This window comes from Palaemon carinicauda, chromosome 27 (genome assembly GCF_036898095.1).
Source record: "Palaemon carinicauda isolate YSFRI2023 chromosome 27, ASM3689809v2, whole genome shotgun sequence".
Lineage (NCBI taxonomy): Eukaryota > Metazoa > Arthropoda > Malacostraca > Decapoda > Palaemonidae > Palaemon > Palaemon carinicauda.
Window position 1 is genome coordinate 82,107,013 of NC_090751.1, and position 22,636 is coordinate 82,129,648.

General features: G+C 42.8%; 1 protein-coding gene across 1 annotated transcript in view; it reads right to left on the reverse strand.

The window, feature by feature from the left end:
- The window catches only part of LOC137620771 (T-cell activation inhibitor, mitochondrial-like), a 177,822-nt gene that overhangs the window by 22,838 nt on the left and 132,348 nt on the right, over window positions 1-22,636 (reverse strand). Inside the window, exon 8 of the mRNA XM_068351192.1 lies at window positions 5,265-5,396. Coding sequence (XP_068207293.1) covers window positions 5,265-5,396 — 132 coding nt within the window. The remainder of the gene's footprint in view (window positions 1-5,264; window positions 5,397-22,636) is intronic.

The window sequence follows — 22,636 nt, forward strand, 5'->3', positions numbered from 1 at the left end:
CAGGAGCATCTACCAGCCTGCTGAGGCTCAAGAGCCAGACTTCGTCCAAGGAAGGCTCGGGTTTGTCCTGCCTGTGGTGACGCCTAATGAGGCCTATAACCCTCCTGTAGGCTGAAACTTCTGCTGCTGAACCTTCCACGCCGTCATCTACATCCTCCGTAGGCCGCTCCACTGCTTGTGACAGAGGACGCCGTACGGGGAGGGGGAATCTTCTTGGAATGGTCCAATCTCGGCGGTTCAGGGCATAAAACGGGCATCGCCGCTGGGACGGAGACCTCCGTCCTGGACTTATCCCTACTTACGGAGGTCCAGGGAGTTGCAGGCTTGCTCGTCGAAGGGAGTTGCCTCTCTCGTTCCTGTCAACTCCTTGTCGATTTGGAGGTCGGGACGCAGCTGCCAGACCGAAGGGGCGACTCTCTCCACTGGGCGAATGGAGTCGAAACCTTCGCAGGCTTATGCCTGCCCGCTGAGACCTGAAGAGACGACTCCCTCCGTCGATTGTATCTGCTGCTGAGGACGTACCTCACTGGAGAGCGAGCCCTTGGGAGCCAGCCCGAGGTACCCGGAACTGCTGACATTTCCAGAAGCTGACTACGTGGGATGACGACCCATTCTTCCCCCGGGGAGCCACTTCTCCTATATTTCTTTCTGGGGGATCTATAGCGCCTCCCCACGTGGCGGGATCTGGAGCGGGAACGTGAACGCAACCGTCTCCTGCGGGACCTATCTCACCGTCTTCTATGGTCCCTCGGGGCTCCGTCTTCCGAGGAGCACGAGTAGGCCTCGACCGAGGAGCCCGACGACTTGTAGGTTCTAACTGACGGGCCCGAGTCGCGCTGCGTTGCTGGTGGGTCCACGCGTCATTCGGTCGGTGACGAAGTCTCCAGGAAGACGGACGGGAACGTAGTTGAAGGCGCTGGAGGGGAGCGGGGGAGCTCCTCGCTGGGGAACCAGGTTTCAAACTCTTCTTCCATCCTCAAGGGTGACCTGAAGGGCGTCTTCGGCGGCGCCCACGCGAGGGAGTCTGACGGCGGCGAGTCTTCCTACTCAGCGGCACCCTTTGGTTGCGGAAGCACCTGAAAAACATGCCCACGAAGCGGGAAAAGAGGCTGTAACAGTTTTCCCCCCACATAGGATCATCCAACGAGACAGGCCTTGCTTGCACCAGGGATCCGTCCCCCGAACACACTCCCGTCCCTCCCTCAGGCCCCTCACTTGCCTGGAATGACGCCACAACCCCACTATCCCGTAATTCAGACTCCTGGGGAAGGGCCACAGGCCTCTTCCCCGCAACTGACTTACCTCGTCCCCTACTCTGGATAGGGGAAGGCGGCAGCGAGGCTCTGTCCGAAGATGTGCCCGGCGAAGCAAGAGGTGAAGATATGCACGGTTTCCTAGGCGATCTCTTAGACGCCTTCTTTTTCTTGGTGCCATAACGCACCCACTGCACCTCGTTCCAGGAATCGCACACCGGACACGTGGCTGTAGGGGAACACACACTGCCCCTACACGAAGAACACAAGGAGTGCGGGTCAACTTCAGGCTTCAAAAGGAAAGCTCCACACGATTTTCCGGCCATAGGCCCAGGACAACAACAGGGATGCTCCATTAAGCACTAGTAAGGCACCGCGAGACACAGGAACACAAAGGGAAAAGGATAAGGGAGAGCACAAAGGTACCACGTGGGAACCGCGTGAGACACAAAGCGGGTCGGGGACACAAAGGGTCGCACTGGGTAAGGAAAGCGTCGTGGTGTTATCGCGGCGCGACCAGAGAATTTACTGGGGATCGAGACCTGAGCAAGCATGCTCTCTGACCCGGGGTCGCCTCGAGGCGCGTATCACTCCGCCAGAGGTTACCCCGCAAAGTAAACGGGAGTAGGGTAAACGACACAAAACTCTGGTCGGGTGGGAGGAGATCCCAGATACTCCTAAGAAAGTAGTTCGAGGTAAGTACTCCGTGTTGGAACAAATAACAATTCAAGAAAAAGAAAATGAAAAAAGAAAAAATTTTAATGCAAATTTATATTTTTCATCATGCATTTTATATTACACACCAAATATTACTTAAACATACTATATGTATGTACCTCTTTCAACCATCATTATAAAAATTTCTATGAAAAGGGTTTATCACTATGGAGTTAACATGTATTATGGCTTCAGTTGTACCTGGCAGTGATTATTCTACAGCGAGTGTTCCTAACTATGTTGCTGCCTATGACGTAGGGTCATTGATAGGAACTTAGTGGTTCTGTTATTGTAGACTGATTGATTGATTGAAATTTTTTGGCATCCTGACATCTATGGTCATTGATGCCAATCTGGTACAGTAGAGTATTGTGGAAGTTGGCATCAACATACAGTTCCGGAGTCTATATCATAGTATCATTATCATTACTAGCTAGGCTACAACCTAGCTGGAGAAGCAGCATGCGATAAGCCCAAGGGCTCCAACCTTAAAAACAGCTCAAGGAAATAAGGAAATAAATAAACTACAAGAGAAGTAATGAACAGTTAAAATAAAATATTTTAAGAACAGTAACAACATTAAAATGGAGCGTTCATCATAAACTATAAAAAGAGATTTATGTCAACATAAATGTATTTATGTTCAACATAAATACATTTGCTGCAAGTTTGAGCGTTTCAAGATCCACCGATTCAACTACCTGATTAGAAAGATAATTCCCCGATTTGGTCATTGCTGGAATAAAATTTCTAGAATACTTTGTACTATTGAGCCTTACGATGAAGTCTTGACTAGCAGAATTAACTGCATACCTAGTATTATGAACAGATCTGAATGCAAAGTATGGTCAGAATTAAGAAAAATTTTATGCAACATGCTTAACGAACTAATTGAACGACAATGCCAGAGATTAATATCTAGATCATGAATAAGAAGTTCAATAGACCATAAGTTCCTGTCCAACAAATTAAAATGAGGTTCAGTAACTGAAGACCAGACAGGAGAACAATACTGTACTTGAAACAAGGCAGAATGAAAGAATTAGAACACTTCTTCAGAATAGATTGATCACCAAAATCTTAAAAGACTTTTGCATTTAGCCAGTTTTTGTGTAATTGAAGAAGAGACAGACTGAATGTATTTATCAAAAATAAATTTGCTATCAAGAATCACACCTAAAATTTTAAGAATCATACATTTGCTATCAAGAATCACACCTAAAATTTGAAGAATCATACAGAGTTAAAGAAATATTATCAGTGTTGAAATCCAGATGTTGAGGAACCAGTTTTCTTGGCCTACTTACAATCATACTTTGAGTTTTGTTAGGGTTCAACTTCATGTCCCACAAATTGTACTATGCACTAATTTTAGCTAAGGGATTCACAACCTCAGATCTACAATCAGAATATGGAATTGATGCAAAGAGAGTAGCTTCATCTGCATAAGGAACGAGCTTGTTTTCTGGGCCAAACCACATGTCATGTGTATATAGTATGAAAAGTAATGGGCCAAGAACACTACCCTGAGGAACACCAATTATCACATTACTATATTCACTATGGTGCCCATCAACAACCACTCTCTACAATCTAGTACTTAAAAATTAAATAATGATGCTAAGAAAAGACCCACTAACTCCCAACTGTTTTGGTTTGAAAACAAGGGCCTCATGATTAACACGGTTAAAGTAAGCGATAAAATCAATGCCAATGATACCAACTTCCTGACCACAATCAAGGGATTTATGTACAGCATTGGAAATTGTAAGGTTATCACATGCTCCAGGGCCTTTACGAAAGCCAAATTACAAACTAGGGAACCGATGATTACATTCAGCCAATCTACTTAGTCGGTTTGCCAAAACCTTTAGATAATATGGGAGTTATGGAAATTGGGCAGTAATCAGCTGGACTTGAGCTACCACAAACACATTTATATAAGATAAGACATAATGGTACAACGACAATCGAAGATAGAATCATTCTTGTCTGGGTTCCGATAGATTGAACACAAATAGAAGTTGTTATGCCTACCACAAACTTTTAATACCTGAATCTCATGACATCCACATTTGTGGCCTAACTTATGAGAAGTAGGGTATTCAGTCCTAGTATATACCACCATTCCCCTGGCCCTAGGATTGGCATCCAGTTACTAAATATTATTTGCTTCTTAAAACCAGTTATAAGGAGCTCAAATTAGTGCCTCATATGATCAAACAAAGTTACTGAGCATCAAAGGACGTCATCCTGTCTGGATGCTATTGTGATGTCTTTAATGTTAGCATGCAGGACACAAATACTGCAATAGAGTAGATGATACTAGCAAAATCTAAGACGTACTGGTCCCAGATTTCGCTCAATGTCTTCAGACTGAATAAGAATTAAAAACTGTAAAAAAGATTTATCATACCTAAAACAAACTTAACAATAATGATGATAAAAATATATTCAGAAATGTATATAATGACTGATATAACCCAAAGATTAAATATAAAGTCGGATAAAATTGGTCAACATGGCAGAGCCTATAAATCATGCAAGGCTAGTACCCTCCAGTATAGCCACTTCAACTGAAGGGTGGACAGTAAAGATGGTTTTGAAAGCGAATATTGTGAGGAAGATAAAAAAAACAGATAAGGAAGTTCACCTCTTGATAAACCACCAGGCATCCATGGCACTTCCATTACCCTGCCTAACACATGATTTCAAAAAACAAGAAGAGAAATAAGATAAAATAGTGTGCCTGAGTGTACCCTAAAGAACTCTACCCAAAAACAGTGGAAGACCATGGTACAGAGGCTATGGCACTACCAAAGCCTAGAGAACAATGCTTTGATTTTGGAGTGCCCTTCTCCTAGAAGTGCTACTTACCATAGCTAGTCTCTCTTCTACCCTTTTAAAGAGGAAACTAGCTACTGAACAATTACAGTGCAGTAGTTAACCTCTTCAGTGAAGAAAAACTGTTCGATAATCTGTGTTGTCAGGTGTATGCGGACAATGGAGAATGTGGAAAAGATAGGCCAAACTATTAGGTATATGTGTAAGCAAAGGAAAAATGATCTTTAACCAAAGAGAGGGATCCAATGCAGTACTGTCTGGCCAGTCTAAGGACCCAACAACTCTCTAACAGTAGTATCTCAACAGGTGGCTGGTGTCCTGGCTAACCTACTACTACTGGAAATTAATGATTTTGAAAACAAACTTTTCCTCTCTATGGGTGTAACATGCTAAGGCTGAGCTTATCAACAAATATATACATATGCTTTAGAAGAAAGGCTAATAACATACCTCTCATAACTATGTATTCTCTGCTTAGCATGATCCATATTTTCTGTGATAAAGTTCACCAAAAGCCATGGAGGACAAGAGGATGGCGTCAAAATCTGCCCAGTTGGAGAAAGCATGAGTGGTCCGGCTGCTCTGGAAGGTAAAATAATCTTAAAATCATACTGAAATCATTTACAATATTTACTATAAAATAAAACTACAAAAACACATGTCATCATCATAAATGCTTTTCAACAAAATTCCCTTTATGGTACAGTACTGTGTATGGAATTCTTTATTTCCTGTCACCTCTGTTGCATGCTTTCTGCTTGAGCTCACAGCAACATTCTCTGCAATTTCCTTAACTTGCGTAAAGATCTTTGTCTTTGTACTTTCATGCCAACTGCTTGTTCAATTATTCTACATCATGTCCCATCTTAAGTCAAACCATTTCTGTCTTTGAGACCATACTCATCTTGAGACAAGACATGGAGAGGAAAAATATTCTATGAAAGATATCAAATTAAATAATTGAATGAGAAAAACTTGTTTAACAACTTAGATTTGAAGGCTGGTGCTTTCATGGAAGCTTTTACTGGTATTTCTTCTGCTGCAGTACAGTAAATGGAAATATTTGTCCTCAAGTGACACGTCAGACAACGCACCAATCAAGTACCATTGATGGCCAAGGCATTCAGCTGGTATGCCTTCTGAAAACAGGAATCTTTGAACAATGAATCTCAATGAATATTCTTTTGTTAATAATCAAACTGTTCTTAATTCTACAAGATTTCTTCAAACATTCTTTTCAAATTTTTCAAAAATATTTCAAACTAAATCAGTCCATAACACCCCTTAGCATACTGCAAAATTACATTAGATTCTATTCATTATTTAAGTGCTTACGATATGGGATGCCAAGGCAATACTGTACTGTAATGACAATAATTCAGTCTATCTGTAATGGTTTCTTATTAACATCATATATGTATGTCCCAAGCCTTGCATAAAATATGTATGTATGTATGTATGTATGTATGTAAGTATAAATAGATAAATACATGAATAAAAAAAATAAAGAAAGAAAGAAAGATATGTGTGTATATATATATATATATATATATATATATATATATATATATATATATATATATATATATATATATATATACATACATATACAGTATATATATATATATATATATATATATATATATATATATATATATATATATATATATATATATATATATATATATATATATACACAGTAGGGTCCCAAATTATGCGAGAATTTGGTCGATGAATGACCTCGTATAAATGGTAAATCGCAGATTTCGAAACACACAACTAACAGATATAATTCCATTTTGGCCATGGCAACCAGCAACTTGCCTATTCAAACGTGTTTACTACCCATTTCCATTACTTTCTTTATACTGTACTGTATTTCTTTATATCAAATTGTTCTTATAAATAAATCAAACATTTAATATACTTTAAAGTTCTAATAACTTGAAAAATGGTTGAAATTACAACCAGGATGGGTGTAAACACTGTATATTTCCCGTTATAACACGACCCAAAATACAGACAAATTCTAATGTTTGTCATATCTATTGTTTAAGATAACTGGTGAATAGCAAAATCATCACTCTATAGACTAGCTTCTGCTGTATGATTGAAAATCCCAAATTATCAAAATAAAGGCGATTTTATATCATGCGTTTCCTAAACACGCCAAAAAGCACAATAGAAATCGACAACCAATGTTTTGTTTATGTTTATCTCCGATCATAACGAAGAAACAGACGCATTAAACATCTGTGTATAGGTTAGTTTTTGCATTGACAGCAATCTTAGCAATATTGATTATATGTTGATTTTGTTATTACTAATGCTCCTCTTAATTTTTCTTAGAACTTCCAAATAAATGAAGTGAATGCCATTTATATAATGTTTTTCTTTATGACGCCCCCTGAAACGGAAACCTTCCATTTGTTTACGCTCCATCTTCGATCATAATAAACAAACGAACGCATTAAACACACATGATCAAAGTGATAACTAATGATATTACAAACATTTAGTAAACACTATGTTATTACAAATATTTTACTTACCGTATCCATATAAATTCCTAAAATCGTAGCAAAGATGGAAACCTTTTTTTCCTTATGCGTTTAATCCACAACAGCAAACTGCCGCTAATGACAGAATGATAATTTACGATAATTCTAAACTGTTACGAAAGATAATTGTCCTTTCCATATCCAAAATACTTTTCCTAACTTCACTTATAAGTCAACTTATACCCACCTCAATTATGGAACCATATGCAAAAATGGTAAAAGAAGAAAGTACTAAGCCTATTTTTACAGTCATCAAACAATTAGGTTACCGCTATTACATTCGATGTGACAGAGAGAGAGAGAGAGAGAGAGAGAGAGAGAGAGAGAGAGAGAGAGAGAGAGAGAGAGAGAGAGAGAGAGAGATGGTTTTAAATGTACTAAACAATAAATATCATAGGATATAACACATTGGTCCTTATGTAATATTAAGTGTATTGGTGGTTTGAATAAATTAAGAAATGGTGTAAACAATTCTTTGTTAACGTATTCGTACGCGCATATTCGTGAGAGCGGAAGCTAGACATCAGCTGATCTGATCACAGCCAAAAGTAAAACAAAAAGAAGTCAGCAATACTCGATTTTTAAAACACACCTGAAATTCTAAAACGTAAGTACATGTTTTATTATAGCGCAATTGACTATTTAAAGAGTAAAAATTTTCTGGAATAGAATGGTGTTTCCAAAAAAATAGTGGTTTGCTGACGAAATCGGATACCGTATTTTAAGCTATGATTGAAATGGATGTATACACGGTATAATTTTTTTGTTTTGTATTTAATTGACACTTTAAGAAAACCGATTTTGGTTTCTTCATTTAATTGTAAGTATTGTATAACACAAGAGAGAGAGAGAGAGAGAGAGAGAGAGAGAGAGAGAGAGAGAGAGAGAGAGAGAGAGAGAGAGAGAATCAGCTGTTGTAATCGAATGTTTTTGTTTCGTGTACCCCCTGTGGCCGCGGGGGCATAAAACAATTAGAATAGCGCCAACGTTATCCCTGCGTGTCGTAAGAGGCGACTAAAAGGGACGGGACGAGGGGGCTGGGAACCCCCTCTCCTGTAAAAGTATCCTGTGAGACAGCAAACAAAGAGATGGAGCTGGGGGGAGAGTGACTGCTCCCCGCACTCTAGTTTTGGGGTGTTTGAATGTGCGTGGATGTAGTACGATAGAGAGTAAAAGATGTGAGATTGGAAGTATGTTTAGAAGTAGAAGGATGGATGTATTGGCCTTGTGTGAGACAAAGATGAAAGGAAAGGGTGAAGTGATGTTTGGTGAAATGTCTGGTAGAGTGTCTGGGATTGAAAGGGGAAGAGCGAGAGAGGGTGTGGCTTTATTGCTGAGTGAATGGATGACAGGTAAAGTAGTGGAATGGAAGGAGATATTATCTAGGTTAATGTGGGTAAGGGTTAGGTTGGGTAGGGAATGTTGGGCGTTTGTCAGTGCGTATGGGCCAGGTAGTGAGAAAAGTGAAGAAGAGCGGAATGAGTTTTGGAATGAATTAACTAGGTGTGCAGAAGGACTGGGTAGAAGGAATTATGTAGTTGTTATGGGTGACTTAAATGCTAGAGTGGGTGCTGGAGAGGTAGAAGGTGTCATTGGGAAGTATGGCGTACCAGGTGAAAATGAGAGTGGTGAGAGACTGGTAGATATGTGTGTTGAAGAAGAGATGGTAATAAGTGCTAGCTTTTTTAAGAAGAAAGATAAAAATAAGTATACATGGGTAAGAGTGGCAAATGGAAGAGTAGTAGAAAGGGCATTAATGGATTATGTGTTGATAACTAAAAGAATGTTTGGAAGATTGAAAGACATGCACGTGTTTAGGGGTATGGCTAACGGTATGTCTGATCATTTTTTGGTGGAAGGAAAATTGGTTGTAGCAAAAAAGTGGGGGAATAGAGTAGGTGGATGTAAAAGGGAGCTAGTGAGGGTTGAAGAGCTAATAAAACCTGGGGTAAAAAGTAAATATCAGGAAAGGTTGAGAATGGCATATGACGAGGTGAGAGTAAGAGAAACTGGTAATTTAGAGGAGGAGTGGAAGTTAGCAAAAGAAAATTTTGTTGGGATTGCAAGTGATGTATGTGGCAAGAAGGTTGTTGGAGGCAGCATGAGGAAGGGCAGTGAATGGTGGAATGAAGGAGTGAAGGTAAAAGTGGAAGAGAAAAATGTTATTTTTATTAGTAAAATAAATTTTTGAATATACTTACCCGATAATCATGTAGCTGTCAACTCCGTTGCCCGACAGAATTCTATGGAGGGATACGCCAGCTATCACAATACTAGAAGGGGGTGTATTTACCAGCGCCACCTGTGGCCAGGTACTCAAGTACTTCTTGTTGACACCTCCTCAATTATTCCTCGGTCCACTGGTTCTCTATGGGGAGGAAGGGAGGGTCGATTAAATCATGATTATCGGGTAAGTATATTCAAAAATTTATTTTACTAATAAAAATAACATTTTTCAATATTAAACTTACCCGATAATCATGTAGCTGATTCACACCCAGGGGGGTGGGTGAAAAACCAGTGTACAAGACTAAAGGATAGCTAAGTATCCCGTATATCATATAATCAGTTATCCACAATAACAATGAAATAATAAGTACCTGGTAAGGAAGTCGACTTGAACCGTTACTCTGCCTTTAATAAGATCGTCTTCCTTACTGAGCGCAGCGTTCCTCTTGGGAGGCTGAATCAACTCAAAGGTGCTAAAGTATACAGGGCTGCAACCCATACTAAAGGACCTCATCACAACCTTTAACCTCGGCGCTTCTCAAGAAAGAATTGACCACCCGCCAAATCAACAAGGATGTGGAAGGCTTCTTAGCCGACCGTACAACCCATAAAAAGTATTCAAGAGAAAGGTTAAAAGGTTATGGGATTATGGGAATGTAGTGGCTGAGCCCTCGCCTACTACTGCATTCGTTGCTACGAATGGTCCCAGGGTGTAGCAGTACTCGTAAAGAGACTGGACATCTTTGAGATAGAATGATGCGAACACTGACTTGCTTCTCCAATAGGTTGCATCCATAACACTCTGCAGAGAATGGTTCTGTTTGAAGGCCACTGAAGTAGCCACAGCTCCCACTTCATGTGTCCTTACCTTCAGCAAAGCAAGGTCTTCTTCCTTCAGACGAGAATGTGTTTCTCTAATCAGAAGCCTGAATAGTAAGAAACTGAGTTCTTAGAACTTGGAAAAGAAGGTTTCTTGATAGCACACTATAAGGCTTCTGATTGTCCTTGTAAAGGTTAAGACCTTTTTAGATAGTACCTAAGAGCTCTAACTGGGCAAAGTACTCTTTTCAGATCATTCCCCACCAAGTTGGACAGGCTTGGGATCTCGAACGACTTAGGCCAAGGACGTGAAGGAAGCTCGTTTAGCAAAAACCGAGCTGCAAGGAACATGTAGCCGTTTCAGATGTGAAAACAATGATCCTGCTGAAGGCGTGGATCTCACTTACTCTTTTAGCTGTTGTCAAGCACACGAGGAAAAGAGTTTTTAATGTGAGGTCCTAAAAAGAGGCTGATTGGAGAGGTTCAAATCTTGATGACATAAGGAACCTTAGGACCACGTCTAGATTCCAGCCTGGAGTGGACAACCGACGTTCCTTTGAGGTCTCAAAAGACCTAGGGAGGTCCTGTAGATCTTTGTTGGTGGAAAGATCCAAGCCTCTGTGGCGGAAAACCGCTGCCAACATACTTCTGTAACCCTTGATCGTAGGAGCTGAAAGGGATCTTACTTTCCTTAGATATAACAGGAAGTCAGCAATCTGGGTTACAGTGGTACTGGTTGAGGAAACTGCATTGGTCTTGTACCAGCTACGGAAGACTTCCCCTTGAGACTGATAGATTCTGAGAGTGGATGTTCTCCTTGCTTTGGCAATCGCTCTGGCTGCCTCCTTCGAAAAGCCCCTAGCTCTTGAGAGTCTTTCGAAAGTCTGAAGGCAGTCAGACGAAGAGCGTGGAGGATTGGGTGTACCTTCTTTACGTGAGGTAGACTTAGAAGGTTCACTCCTAGAGGAAGAGTCCTGGGAATGTCGACCAGCCATTGCAGTACCTCTAAGAACCATTCTCTCGCGGACCAGAGCGGAGCCAACCAACGTCAGCCGTGTCCCTTAGTGAGAGGAGAACTTCTGAAGTACTCTGTTGACAATCTTGAACGGCGGGAATGCATACAGGTCGAGATGGAACCAATCCAGCAGAAAAGCATCCACGTGAACTGCTGCTGGGTCTGGAATCGGAGAACAATACAACAGGAGTCTCTAGGTTATCGAGGTAGTGAACAGATCTATGGTTGGCTGACCCCACAGGGCCCAAAGTCTGTTGCAAACATTCTTGAGAAGGGTCCACTCTGTGGGGATGACCTGACCCTTCCGTCTGAGGTGATCTGCCATGACATTCATACCGCCCTGAATGAACCTCGTTACCAGTTAGCTTTCGATCTAAAGACCAGATGAGTAGGTCCCTTGCGATCTAGAACAACTTCCACGAAAGAGTCCCTCCCTGCTTGAAGATGTAAGCCAGGGCTGTGGTGTTGTCAGAGTCCACCTCCACCACTTTGTTAAGCTGGAGGGACTTGAAGTTTATCAAGGCCAGAATAACCGCCAACAACTTCTTGCAAATGATGTGAAGTGTCCTTTGCTCCTGATTCCATGTTCCCGAGCATTCTTGTCCGTCCAAAGTCGCACCCCAGCCCGTGTCTGATGCGTCCGAGAGGAGACGGCGGTCGTGTTTCTGAACAGCCAAAGGTAGCCTTCCTTGAGAAGAAAGCTGTTCTTACACCACGCGAGAGAAGACCTCCTCTCTTCGGAAACAGGAACTGAGACTGTCTCTAGCGTCATGTCCTTTATCCAGTGAGCAGCTAGATGATACTGAAGGGAGGGGAGGTGGAGTCTCCCTAACACGATGAACAGGGCCAGCGATGAAAGTGTCCCTGTTAGACTCATCCACTACCTGACTGAGCATCGGTTCCTTCTCAGCATGCTCTGGATGCATTCTAGGGCTTGGAAGATCCTTGGGGCCGACGGAAAAGTCCGAAAAGCTCGACTCTGAAGATCCATACCCAAGGAGACAATGGTCTGGGATGGAACGAGCTGAGACTCCTCAAAATTGACCAGGAGGCCCAGTTCCTTGGTCAGATCCATAGTCCATTTGAAAATCTCCAGACAGCGACGACTTGTGGGAGCTCTTAAAAGCCAGTCGTCTGACGGAGCCGGACACAAGATCATGATACTGCTGCACAGTCTGTGAACTGTCAATCATGGGCAAGCGAGGAAGTACAGTGACAACCCGAATCTGTCTAGACTGTCTGGGTCGTACAGACAACTCCTTAACGGGTTGCTGAGGTTGCCGCACTGCGTCACAACAAGTCACTTCTGTTGGTTGTTGAACGTCTTCCCCGTGACACATTGACTCCGAGAACAAAAAAATCCTCTAACAATGACTAAGTTTGGACTGCATGTCATGCAACACAGCTCAAGGTCTATGGGAGCAGGTGTGGTAACAGACGGGATTAGCGACTGAAGTGGAACCATAACCTTCCCTGGAAGCATGTTATGCTTAAATAAAAGTCCATAAGAGGTTATGCAGCTAAAGGCTCCCTCCAAATGACAGAGTCCTCAAGGGAATATCAGAAGGAGGGAGAAAAGAACTTTCTCATCTACAGGGACCTTATACTAGAAAAGTTAAGTTCTCTGAGTGAGGGTTCACTGGTGCAAAAGCAGCAGACTAGAAGGCAACGTTATGAAACTGCTTGACCGTCTAGTGAGTTGGCAACAACCCAAGATGTGTGACTGAGAAGCATGCGGTAAGGTATGCAGAGCATGATGTATGCAGAGTATGCTGTATGCAGAGCATGCTGTATGTAGAGCATGTTGTATGCAGAGCATGCTGAATGCAGAGCATGCTGTATGCAGAGCATGTTGTATGCAGAGCATGCTGAATGCAGAGCATGCTGTATGCTGAGCATGTAGTAAGCAGAGCCTGCTGTAAGCAGAGCCTGCTGTAAGGAAAGCAGAGCGTGTGCATGGCGTTTAACATTTCTCAGAAAATCCATGACCAGTGCTAGAGTGCTTTATGCATGCTTGCATGGGGTTTAAAAATCAACATAATGTTTACCTTACATTCATAACTCATGATTCATATTTTTGCCATGGTTTGAAAATGGAGGTAAGGTATGCTGAACAGCAGAGTCAGAACGAGCTGGAACAACAATAGTTGTGGTTTCCTCTTCAAGACTCTGTTGAGGGAACACCTGAGGCTCAGTCTGCAAAGGCTGAATAAAAGACAAGCAGAAGGAAGGCGCATGGGTGGAGGAGGCTGACTCCTAGCATGAGTGGTTGAACCCAAGGGTTGCGCTTGCTGAGCGGTGGCGGAAGCGGAGTAGCAAGTTCCAGTTCCTGTGGTGTGAGCGGAGCGCGATGAGGAAGAGGCTGCGCAGAACAAGGTAAATGTCTCGCAAGCTGAGGCTCCTGAGGCGCAAGGCTAAGGTGTTGTGGTGCTTGCCTTGTGGAGGGTTGAGCTCGCTGCAGCGAGAGCTGAGGAGACTGACTCATGGACGGGAGAGGTTGTTGTACCTCAACCGAGTGTTGCATCACTGGTGGAGCAGCAAGTGGAGGCGGAGGAAGAGAGGTATAATCCTCCTGATCCCACTGGGAACAGCAAACTCAGCACGTGGCTCAACATCGTACGCCTGGCAGGTGGTACTGCGATCAGGCGGAGCGAGCGTAGGCGGAGGGAGTGTAGGCGGAGGCGGAGGAGCAACACTCTCAGCCCGACACTCATGCATCAAGTCCGAAAGCTGTGCTTGCATGGACTGTAGTAGAGTCCACAACATCGTACGCCTGGCAGGTGGTACTGCGATCAGGCGGAGCGAGTGTAGGCGGAGGGAGTGTAGGCGGAGGCGGAGGAGCAACACTCTCAGCCCGACACTCATGCATCAAGTCCGAAAGCTGTGCTTGCATGGACTGTAGAAGAGTCCACAACATCGTACGCCTGGCAGGTGGTACTGCGATCAGGCGGGGCAAGCATAGGCGGAGGGAGTGTAGGCGGAGGCGGAGGCGGAGGCGCAACACTCTCAGCCCGACACTCACGCATCAAGTCCGAAAGCAGTGCTTGCATGCACTGTAGTAGAGTCCACTTGGGGTCGGCAGAAACTACAGAAGGCTGAGGTAAAGCCTTAACAGTCGAGCTCTGTTGTGGCAGAACCTTACTCCTCTTAGGCGGAGTGCATTCAACTGATGACTGAGGAGAGTCAGAGCTAACCCAATGACTGTGAACTCTAACTTCGTACGTCTGGCATAGGTCTGGACTTTACGTTTAAAAGGTCTTGAGACCTGAGACCAGCGTTTTCTCCCCTAAATTTCTTCTGCAGACGAGCAAAATAAGGGCTCAATCGTCTGCGGGTGGGAGTGACGGTCTCGGTAAGACACGCCCACAACCACCGAGGATACTTCTGTGCGCCGATCAAGGCCTGCTGAACCCTTCTGCCCTTCGACATTGCTTCTCCCCTGGGCTTGGGAGCTTGCAAGAGGTCCCGGACTGGGAGGACGACTGGCGCGCACAAAAGTACCCTCACGCACAACACTGACATACTTTGCGCTAATCACTTATCACTTTGATTTCTGTTTGCACTTATTTCACTGAACTCGAAACTTTAAGTGGTTTGTACCTGAAACACGCAATTCTATCCTTTCTCAAAAGTTAGTAATTGCGAAAACAGAATTACAATGTAACAGAAAAATCTAATGAAAGATAATTCAGTGGCTGGAAAGAGACTAAACACTAGATCACTCTAGAAACGTTTAGTTTCTTCCCCTAAAGAGACTAGGGAGAAGAGCAAAAACGATAACGACGTTACTCGTACGCCTGGCAGGCTTGAATGAAACGTTTATCCTCTTTCTCCCTCCGTCTCTATCTCTCTCTCTCTCTCTCTCTCTTGACTTAGAACCTGAGAGAAGAGCCCAATCATATATATCGTTAAAACATATTATTGTTAAAGGAAAAAACTGAAAAGTTCCTTTATTAGGATAAAAAACCATTAAGTTAAGAAAGAATGAACAAAACGCTAGACACGGTTACTCTTACTGCAACGTGAAACCGTGAACATTCTTTCTCTATCGTAACGATAGAGTGCAAGTTGAACGTTCTGAACGTCAACAACTGCAGAGACAAAACAAAACGTTAGTTCAACTTTGAAAACAGTACGAGACTATCAAAGAAATTCTTTCAAACTCTGTGGCGGAAATAGCATAATATGTTAACAGGTAAAACCGAAATGACGGGCTCAATGTTAATTAACTTCGGTACCAAGAAAAGACCGCCTACTATTAGGAAGGTCGAATATAAACAAATATAAAAATTAATTTTAATAAGTTTATAATAAAAGGAAGTTAATCGAAGAAGCCTATAAGAGGCGGAGAGATATAAAATAAATCTATAACTTTTGTTAAGCAAAATTAAGAAAGAGAGTCTATACTCTCTTATACACCAACACTTCCGTCTAAGGGAAGGGTCGGCCATTGAAAGGTGAACGAGAGTTCATACTCTCTTCGTCACCATAATTAATCAAATTAATTCCAAAAGCTAACTAAGCTAATATAGAAGTTTCCAGTAAAGCGACATCCGAAATCAAAGAGAAATACTTCACCAAAGTCGTGAAAATACTCCAAGAACATAAGCGTATCCCAGAACGTCTTGCCGGAAGCACGACAGAGGAATAATTGAGGAGGTGTCAACAAGAAGTACTTGAGTACCTGGCCACAGGTGGCGCTGGTAAATCCACCCCCTTCTAGTATTGTGATAGCTAGCGTATCCCTCCATAGAATTCTGTCGGGCAACGGAGTTGACAGCTACATGATTATCGGGTAAGTTTAATATTGAAAAGAGGGCTTTTGAAGAATGGCTGCAGAGTAATAGTATAGAGAAGTATGAAAAATATAGAGAGAAAAAGGTGGAAGTAAAGCGCAAGGTACGTGAGGCAAAGAGGGCAGCTGACCTGAGGTAGGGTCAGGGACTGGGTCAGTCATATGAAGAGAATAAGAAGTTTTGGAAAGAAGTGAAGAGAGTAAGAAAGGCCGGCACAAGAATTGAAGAGACGGTGAAAGATGGAAATGGAAGGTTGTTAAAAGGAGAGGAGGCAAGGAAAAGGTGGGCGGAATATTTTGAAAGTTTGCTGAATGTTGAGGATGATAGGGAGGCAGAGATAATTGCTGTTCCAGGTGTTGAGGTGCCAGTGATGGGAGATGAGAATGAGAGAGAGATTACAATAGAGGAAGTGAGGAGAGCACTAGATGAAACGAGAGTAGGAAAAGCATCTGGTATGGATGGTGTGAAAGCTGAGATGTTGAAGGAAGGGGGTGTGACTGTAATTGAATGGTTGGTGAGATTGTTTAATGTGTGTTTTGTGTTGTCAATGGTACCAGTAGATTGGGTCTGTGCATGTATTGTACCACTATATAAGGGTAAGGGAGATGTGCATGAGTGTTGTAATTCAAGAGGTATTAGTTTGTTGAGTGTAGTTGGAAAAGTGTATGGTAGAGTACTGATTAATAGGATTAAGGATAAAACAGAGAATGCAATCTGGGAAGTACAGGGGGGTTTTAGAAGAGGTAGGGGCTGTATGAATCAGATTTTTACAGTTAGGCAGATATGCAAGAAATATTTAGCAAAAGGTAAGGAGGTGTATGTTGCGTTTATGGATCTGGAGAAAGCATATGATAGAGTTGATAGGGAAGCAATGTGGAATGTGATGAGGTTATATGGAGTTGGTGGAAGGTTGTTGCAAGCTGTGAAAAGTTTCTACAAAGGTAGTAAAGCATGTGTTAGAATAGGAAATGAAGTGAGCGATTGGTTTCCGGTGAGAGTGGGGCTGAGACAGGGATGTGTGATGTCGCCGTGGTTGTTTAACTTGTATGTTGATGGAGTGGTGAGAGAGGTGAATGCTCGAGTGCTTGGACGAGGATTAAAACTGGTAGACGAGAATGATCATGAATGGGAGGTAAATCAGTTGTTGTTTGCGGATGATACTGTACTGGTAGCAGACACAGAAGAGAAGCTTGACCGACTAGTGACAGAATTTGGAAGGGTGTGTGAGAGAAGGAAGTTGAGAGTTAATGTGGGTAAGAGTAAGGTTATGAGATGTACGAGAAGGGAAGGTTGTGCAAGGTTGAATGTCATGTTGAATGGAGAGTTACTTGAGGAGGTGGATCAGTTTAAGTACTTGGGGTCTGTTGTTGCAGCAAATGGTGGAGTGGAAGCAGATGTACGTCAGAGAGTGAATGAAGGTTGCAAAGTATTGGGGGCAGTTAAGGGAGTAGTAAAAAATAGAGGGTTGGGCATGAATGTAAAGAGAGTTCTATATGAGAAAGTGATTGTACCAACTGTGATGTATGGATCAGAGTTGTGGGGAATGAAAGTGTTGGAGAGACAGAAATTGAATGTGTTTGAGATGAAGTGTCTGAGGAGTATGGCTGGTGTATCTCGAGTAGATAGGGTCAGGAACGAGGTGGTGAGGGTGAGAACGGGTGTAAGAAATGAGTTAGCGGCTAGAGTGGATATGAATGTGTTGAGGTGGTTTGGCCATGTTGAGAGAATGGAGAATGGCTGTCTGCTAAAGAAGGTGATGAATGCAAGAGTTGATGGGAGAAGTACAAGAGGAAGGCCAAGGTTTGGGTGGATGGATGGTGTGAAGAAAGCTCTGGGTGATAGGAGGATAGATGTGAGAGAGGCAAGAGAGCGTGCTAGAAATAGGAATGAATGGCGAGCGATTGTGACGCAGTTCCGGTAGGCCCTGCTGCTTCCTCCGGTGCCTTAGATGACCGCGGAGGTAGCAGCAGTAGGGGACTCAGCAGTATGAAGCTTCATCTGTGGTGGAAATGTGGGAGGTTGGGCTGTGGCACCCTAGCAGTACCAGTTGAACTCGGCTGAGTCCCTGGTTAGGCTGGAGGAACATAGAGAGTAGAGGTCCCCTTTTTTGTTTGTTCTTGTTGATGTCGGCTACCCCCCAAAATTGGGGGAAGTGCCTTTGGTATATGTATGTATGTACCACCTGAAGCGAGGAATTGATCGACACTACTAACAATTGTCATGTTAATTTCATTCTTAAACTCAAGTTGTCATATGTGAACTAAGGTTTTATTTCTTACGGGGAGAGAAAGAGAGAGAGAGAGAGAGAGAGAGAGAGAGAGAGAGAGAGAGAGAGAGAGAGAGAGAGAGAGAGAGAGAGAGAGAGAGAGAGGATTTCTGCCATCAAATCTCTCTCTCTCTCTCTCTCTCTCTCTTTCTTTCTCTCTCTCTCTCTTTCTTTCTCTCTCTCTCTCTTTCTTTCTCTCTCTCTCTCTCTCTCTAGAGAAAGAGAGAGATTTTTATTTTACCGTCTACTCTACAAAACTAATCATTGCAAATCAAATGTATACTGTTTAAAATATGACAAAATAATGCCGACTCGTTACCGTAGTTTAGGCTATTCACTGCCGATAAACGAACCCAGTCTACTTGTGAAAACCTTGAATGCCTGGAGGGAAAAATAAGGCTTTTATATATACTGTACTAAACAAAAATAATGTTTTATTATACCATCATTAACACTACCATTACAATTATCGGAAGGTTGGAGAAAGATAATGATTGCCGAGAACGTAACCACAATTCTGTTTACATTTCGTCAGCTGGACTCACATAGTTAACAGATGATTTCATTGTTGATGTGGAATTTTATCCTTAAATAGGCTATTCATTATGAAATTATGTTAATAAGATGTAAGGTTAATATTGTTTTGTAACATTTATTATAAATGACCGTATTTAGGGCTACCAATATACTTAGAAAGACAATAGATTTGATACATTTTATAGTGCTTGACTTGCAGACTTTGAACAGCTTTACAGATACGGAAAATTTATTTTTGAAAAATAGAGGTCGCATAAAACGGATTTTGAGCGAAGCAAAAAATCTATTTTTGGGTGAGATGGCCATGTCGTCCTGATGGAAGTTCCTAAAGGGTAGATTCCTTGGGTATATATGACTACGGTGATATTCCCAAAGAATTTACCTTAAGGTACCCAGAATTCTAACTCCTGGAGCGAATATCCCTAAATAAAAGAACCAGGGATATCGCAAAATAACAGAGGACGTATTCTTGACACGCCACATAGCAATCTGTACCCCGAACAGAATTAACACTTCGAAGGGGTCAAGTGGCAAGAAAACAAAAAACGAGAAAGAAAAGAGAGCCGCTCGCAAGGTACCTCTCCTCTCCCGTTTCGTAAGCTTGCATAGTGCCACTGACGGCACCATCTGTGTTCCTTGTAGCGATACACGAGATTCTACAGATACGGTATGTAGGGAGGGGCCCTAGAGCCCTTTTTAGAGGAAAAAGGAAGGGCGGGTCCATCAGGACGACATGGCCATCTCACCCAAATATAGATTTTTCGCTTCGCTCAAAATCCATTTTTTGGGCTCAAGCCATGTCGTCCTGATGGAAGTATACCAGAGCATTACTATATCTGTGGATTCTCAAAACGTGCCGTACTCTCAGAAGGTATTACCCGGTCAACTAAACCTAGAGACCTAAGATGTTACCGTCATACATCTTTTCATCTAACCATAGACCATGTTAGTGCTTCCTGCCCCCTACAGGGAAGAGTCATACTAGACTCTGGAAAAGTCTCGAAGTTTACATATACCTATGTATGAATAACAGACAAGCCAATATAGTGGTCTCACTCTATATCATGTAAAGCACAGTTTGTAAACGAACCACTGAGTCAATATGAAATATCGACCAGTTCCCCGTTCGATTACTGGATTGGACAAAGGTTTAAATCCGGGTAGGACGAAAACTTGCACATCCGCTACCGTCCCCTTAGGGCATGGAGTCCTCCCGCTAGGGGAAAGCACAAACCAATGAAAGATGCTTGCATAAAGGCACAATCTATTAGAATTATCCATGATAAATATACATAGTAAACATAATGCTAAACCATTTCAAGTAAAATGACACAGGCGAAAGAGACGCAAGGTTCACAAGAACTAGTTAATTGACAATCAATAAATATAAAACAGGTTAAACAACAATTATACATATATAAGAAGAGGATAACCAATAAATATGCATAAGCATGATAGTAAACAGAAAATTTGTTTATCTGAAAGAAAAACATTAGCACCACTTTTAACATATCGAGGTATCAAAATCATAAAAGTCTGTATTACGCTTGGCACACATGTCTGCACTAATGCTAGGTTCACCTTTGAATATGGAACAGTCAATATGGGCACCCTAGTGCCCAAACACTTAGTTTGTAGAACAGTCCGTAACTACACGCCCACCCCAGAATTAATCGCCCCAATTAATTTCACTGTTCCTCGCAGAGTTAAACAGCAAATTTAACGACACTACTCACTGCTACCACAGATCTCTTTAGTTGCTCCACTTGCTTCGCATAATGACGAAAGAAAACTCTGGAAGACTTCCAGCCAGTGCATGAGCGAAGATGTTCGAAATCCATACTATTGAAGAAATTTAAGGATGAGGCAACTTTCCTCGGATCGTGACCGTCTGGATCCGCTCTGCGAATAAAATAGGTGATTTTCGCCTTAAGTTGTTTCAGCGATAAATTTGAGCCCGATGTTTCTCCCCTGAATAGTTGACCACCCCTAAAGTCTGAAGTTCTACGAAGATAGACCTTTAGGCATTCCACCGGACATAGAGATGCATCTTCATTCAGAGGGCAGATTCTCCAGGGACCCCACATGTTGGTGGGTAACTCATTCTTGGCGAGAAACGTAGGATCCGGAAACAGGTTCAGTTCTCCCCCATCCAAGAACTGAATACGACCTTCCTCTCTCGAGAGGGCTACAATTTCACTAACCCTGGCCCCCGAAGCGAGTACAAACAGAAAAATAACTTTTTGGGTCAAATCCTTTAAAGCACACTCCTCATTGTTCAACAGCAAAGCAAAATGAAGAACTTTATCCACAGACCATGAAATGGGCTTCGGATGTGCTGATGGTCTGAGCCTAGCACAGGCTTTCGGAATTTTATTAAAAATGTCGTTAGAGAGGTCGACCTGGAAGGCATATAAAATGGGTCTTGTCAAAGCAGATTTACACGTTGATATTGTGTTGGCTGCTAACCCTTGACCATGGAGGTGGATGAAGAAAGATAAGCAAAAGTCCGTCGAGATCTTTTGTGGATTCTTCGCCTTGACAAAGGCCACCCATTTTCTCCATGATGACTCATATTGTCTTCTAGTGGATTTGCACTTATATTCCTCTAGGAAGTCTATACTGTCTTTCAAAATCCCGAAACGTTTTCTCACTGCTAGGGAGAGAAAATCATGAGCAGCAGGTTCCGGGTTTTCAGTGACGCAGACGGTCGACTTCTGAACTCGCTGGGTCAAAACTAGATTTGGTAACGGTAGACACTTCAGCCGTAGTTCCAATGCCAGAGGGAACCACACGCTGTTCGGCCACTAGTGAGCCACTATTGCCGCTAATCCCTTGAAAGATCTCAGTTTTTTGGGGACCCACAATAGAGGGTTGTGAGGAGGAAACAGGTAAATCCTGGATCATCTGTTCCAGTCGAGGGACATCGCGTCCACTGTTTCCGCCAAGGGATCCTCGTACGGGGACCTAAAAGGGTAACTTTAGCTGTGCTTTTAGCACTGGGTCTGTTACTGAGGCAAACTGGAGAGAACCCAGCACTCTCTCCTGTTCGCCTCTTGATATTCTTTCGGAATCCAGAAGTCTCTTGACAGAACCAGCTATCTCCCTCCTCTTCTTCGCAGGGATGGAGTTGGTGTGACACTAGGTCCCAGTGGATTCCCAGCCACTGGAATTCGAGATGGAGAAAGCCAAGACTTTTTTCTGTTGATCTTGAAGCCTAGATGCTCTAGGAACTGGATCACCTGTAGGGAAGCTTGCAAACACTCTGTCTTGGATGCTGCCCACACCAGCCAGTCATCCAGGTAGGCTACCCCCTGGATTCCCTTTAGGCGTAATTGTTTGAGAGCTGCGCTCGCAAGCTTCGTGAAGATCCTTGGGGCTATCTTTAGCCCAAATGGCATGGCTCTGAAGGCGTAGAGTCTTTGATGTAGCTTGAACCCTAGGTAGGGGGAGAATTGGCGATTGATTGGAATATGCCAACAGGCGTATGACAAATCTATGGAGACGGTATATGGCCGCTTGGGCAGTAAGGTCCTTATGTGTTGTAGTGTTAGCATCTTGAACTTGCAGTTCACTATGAACTTGTTGAGTGGTGACAA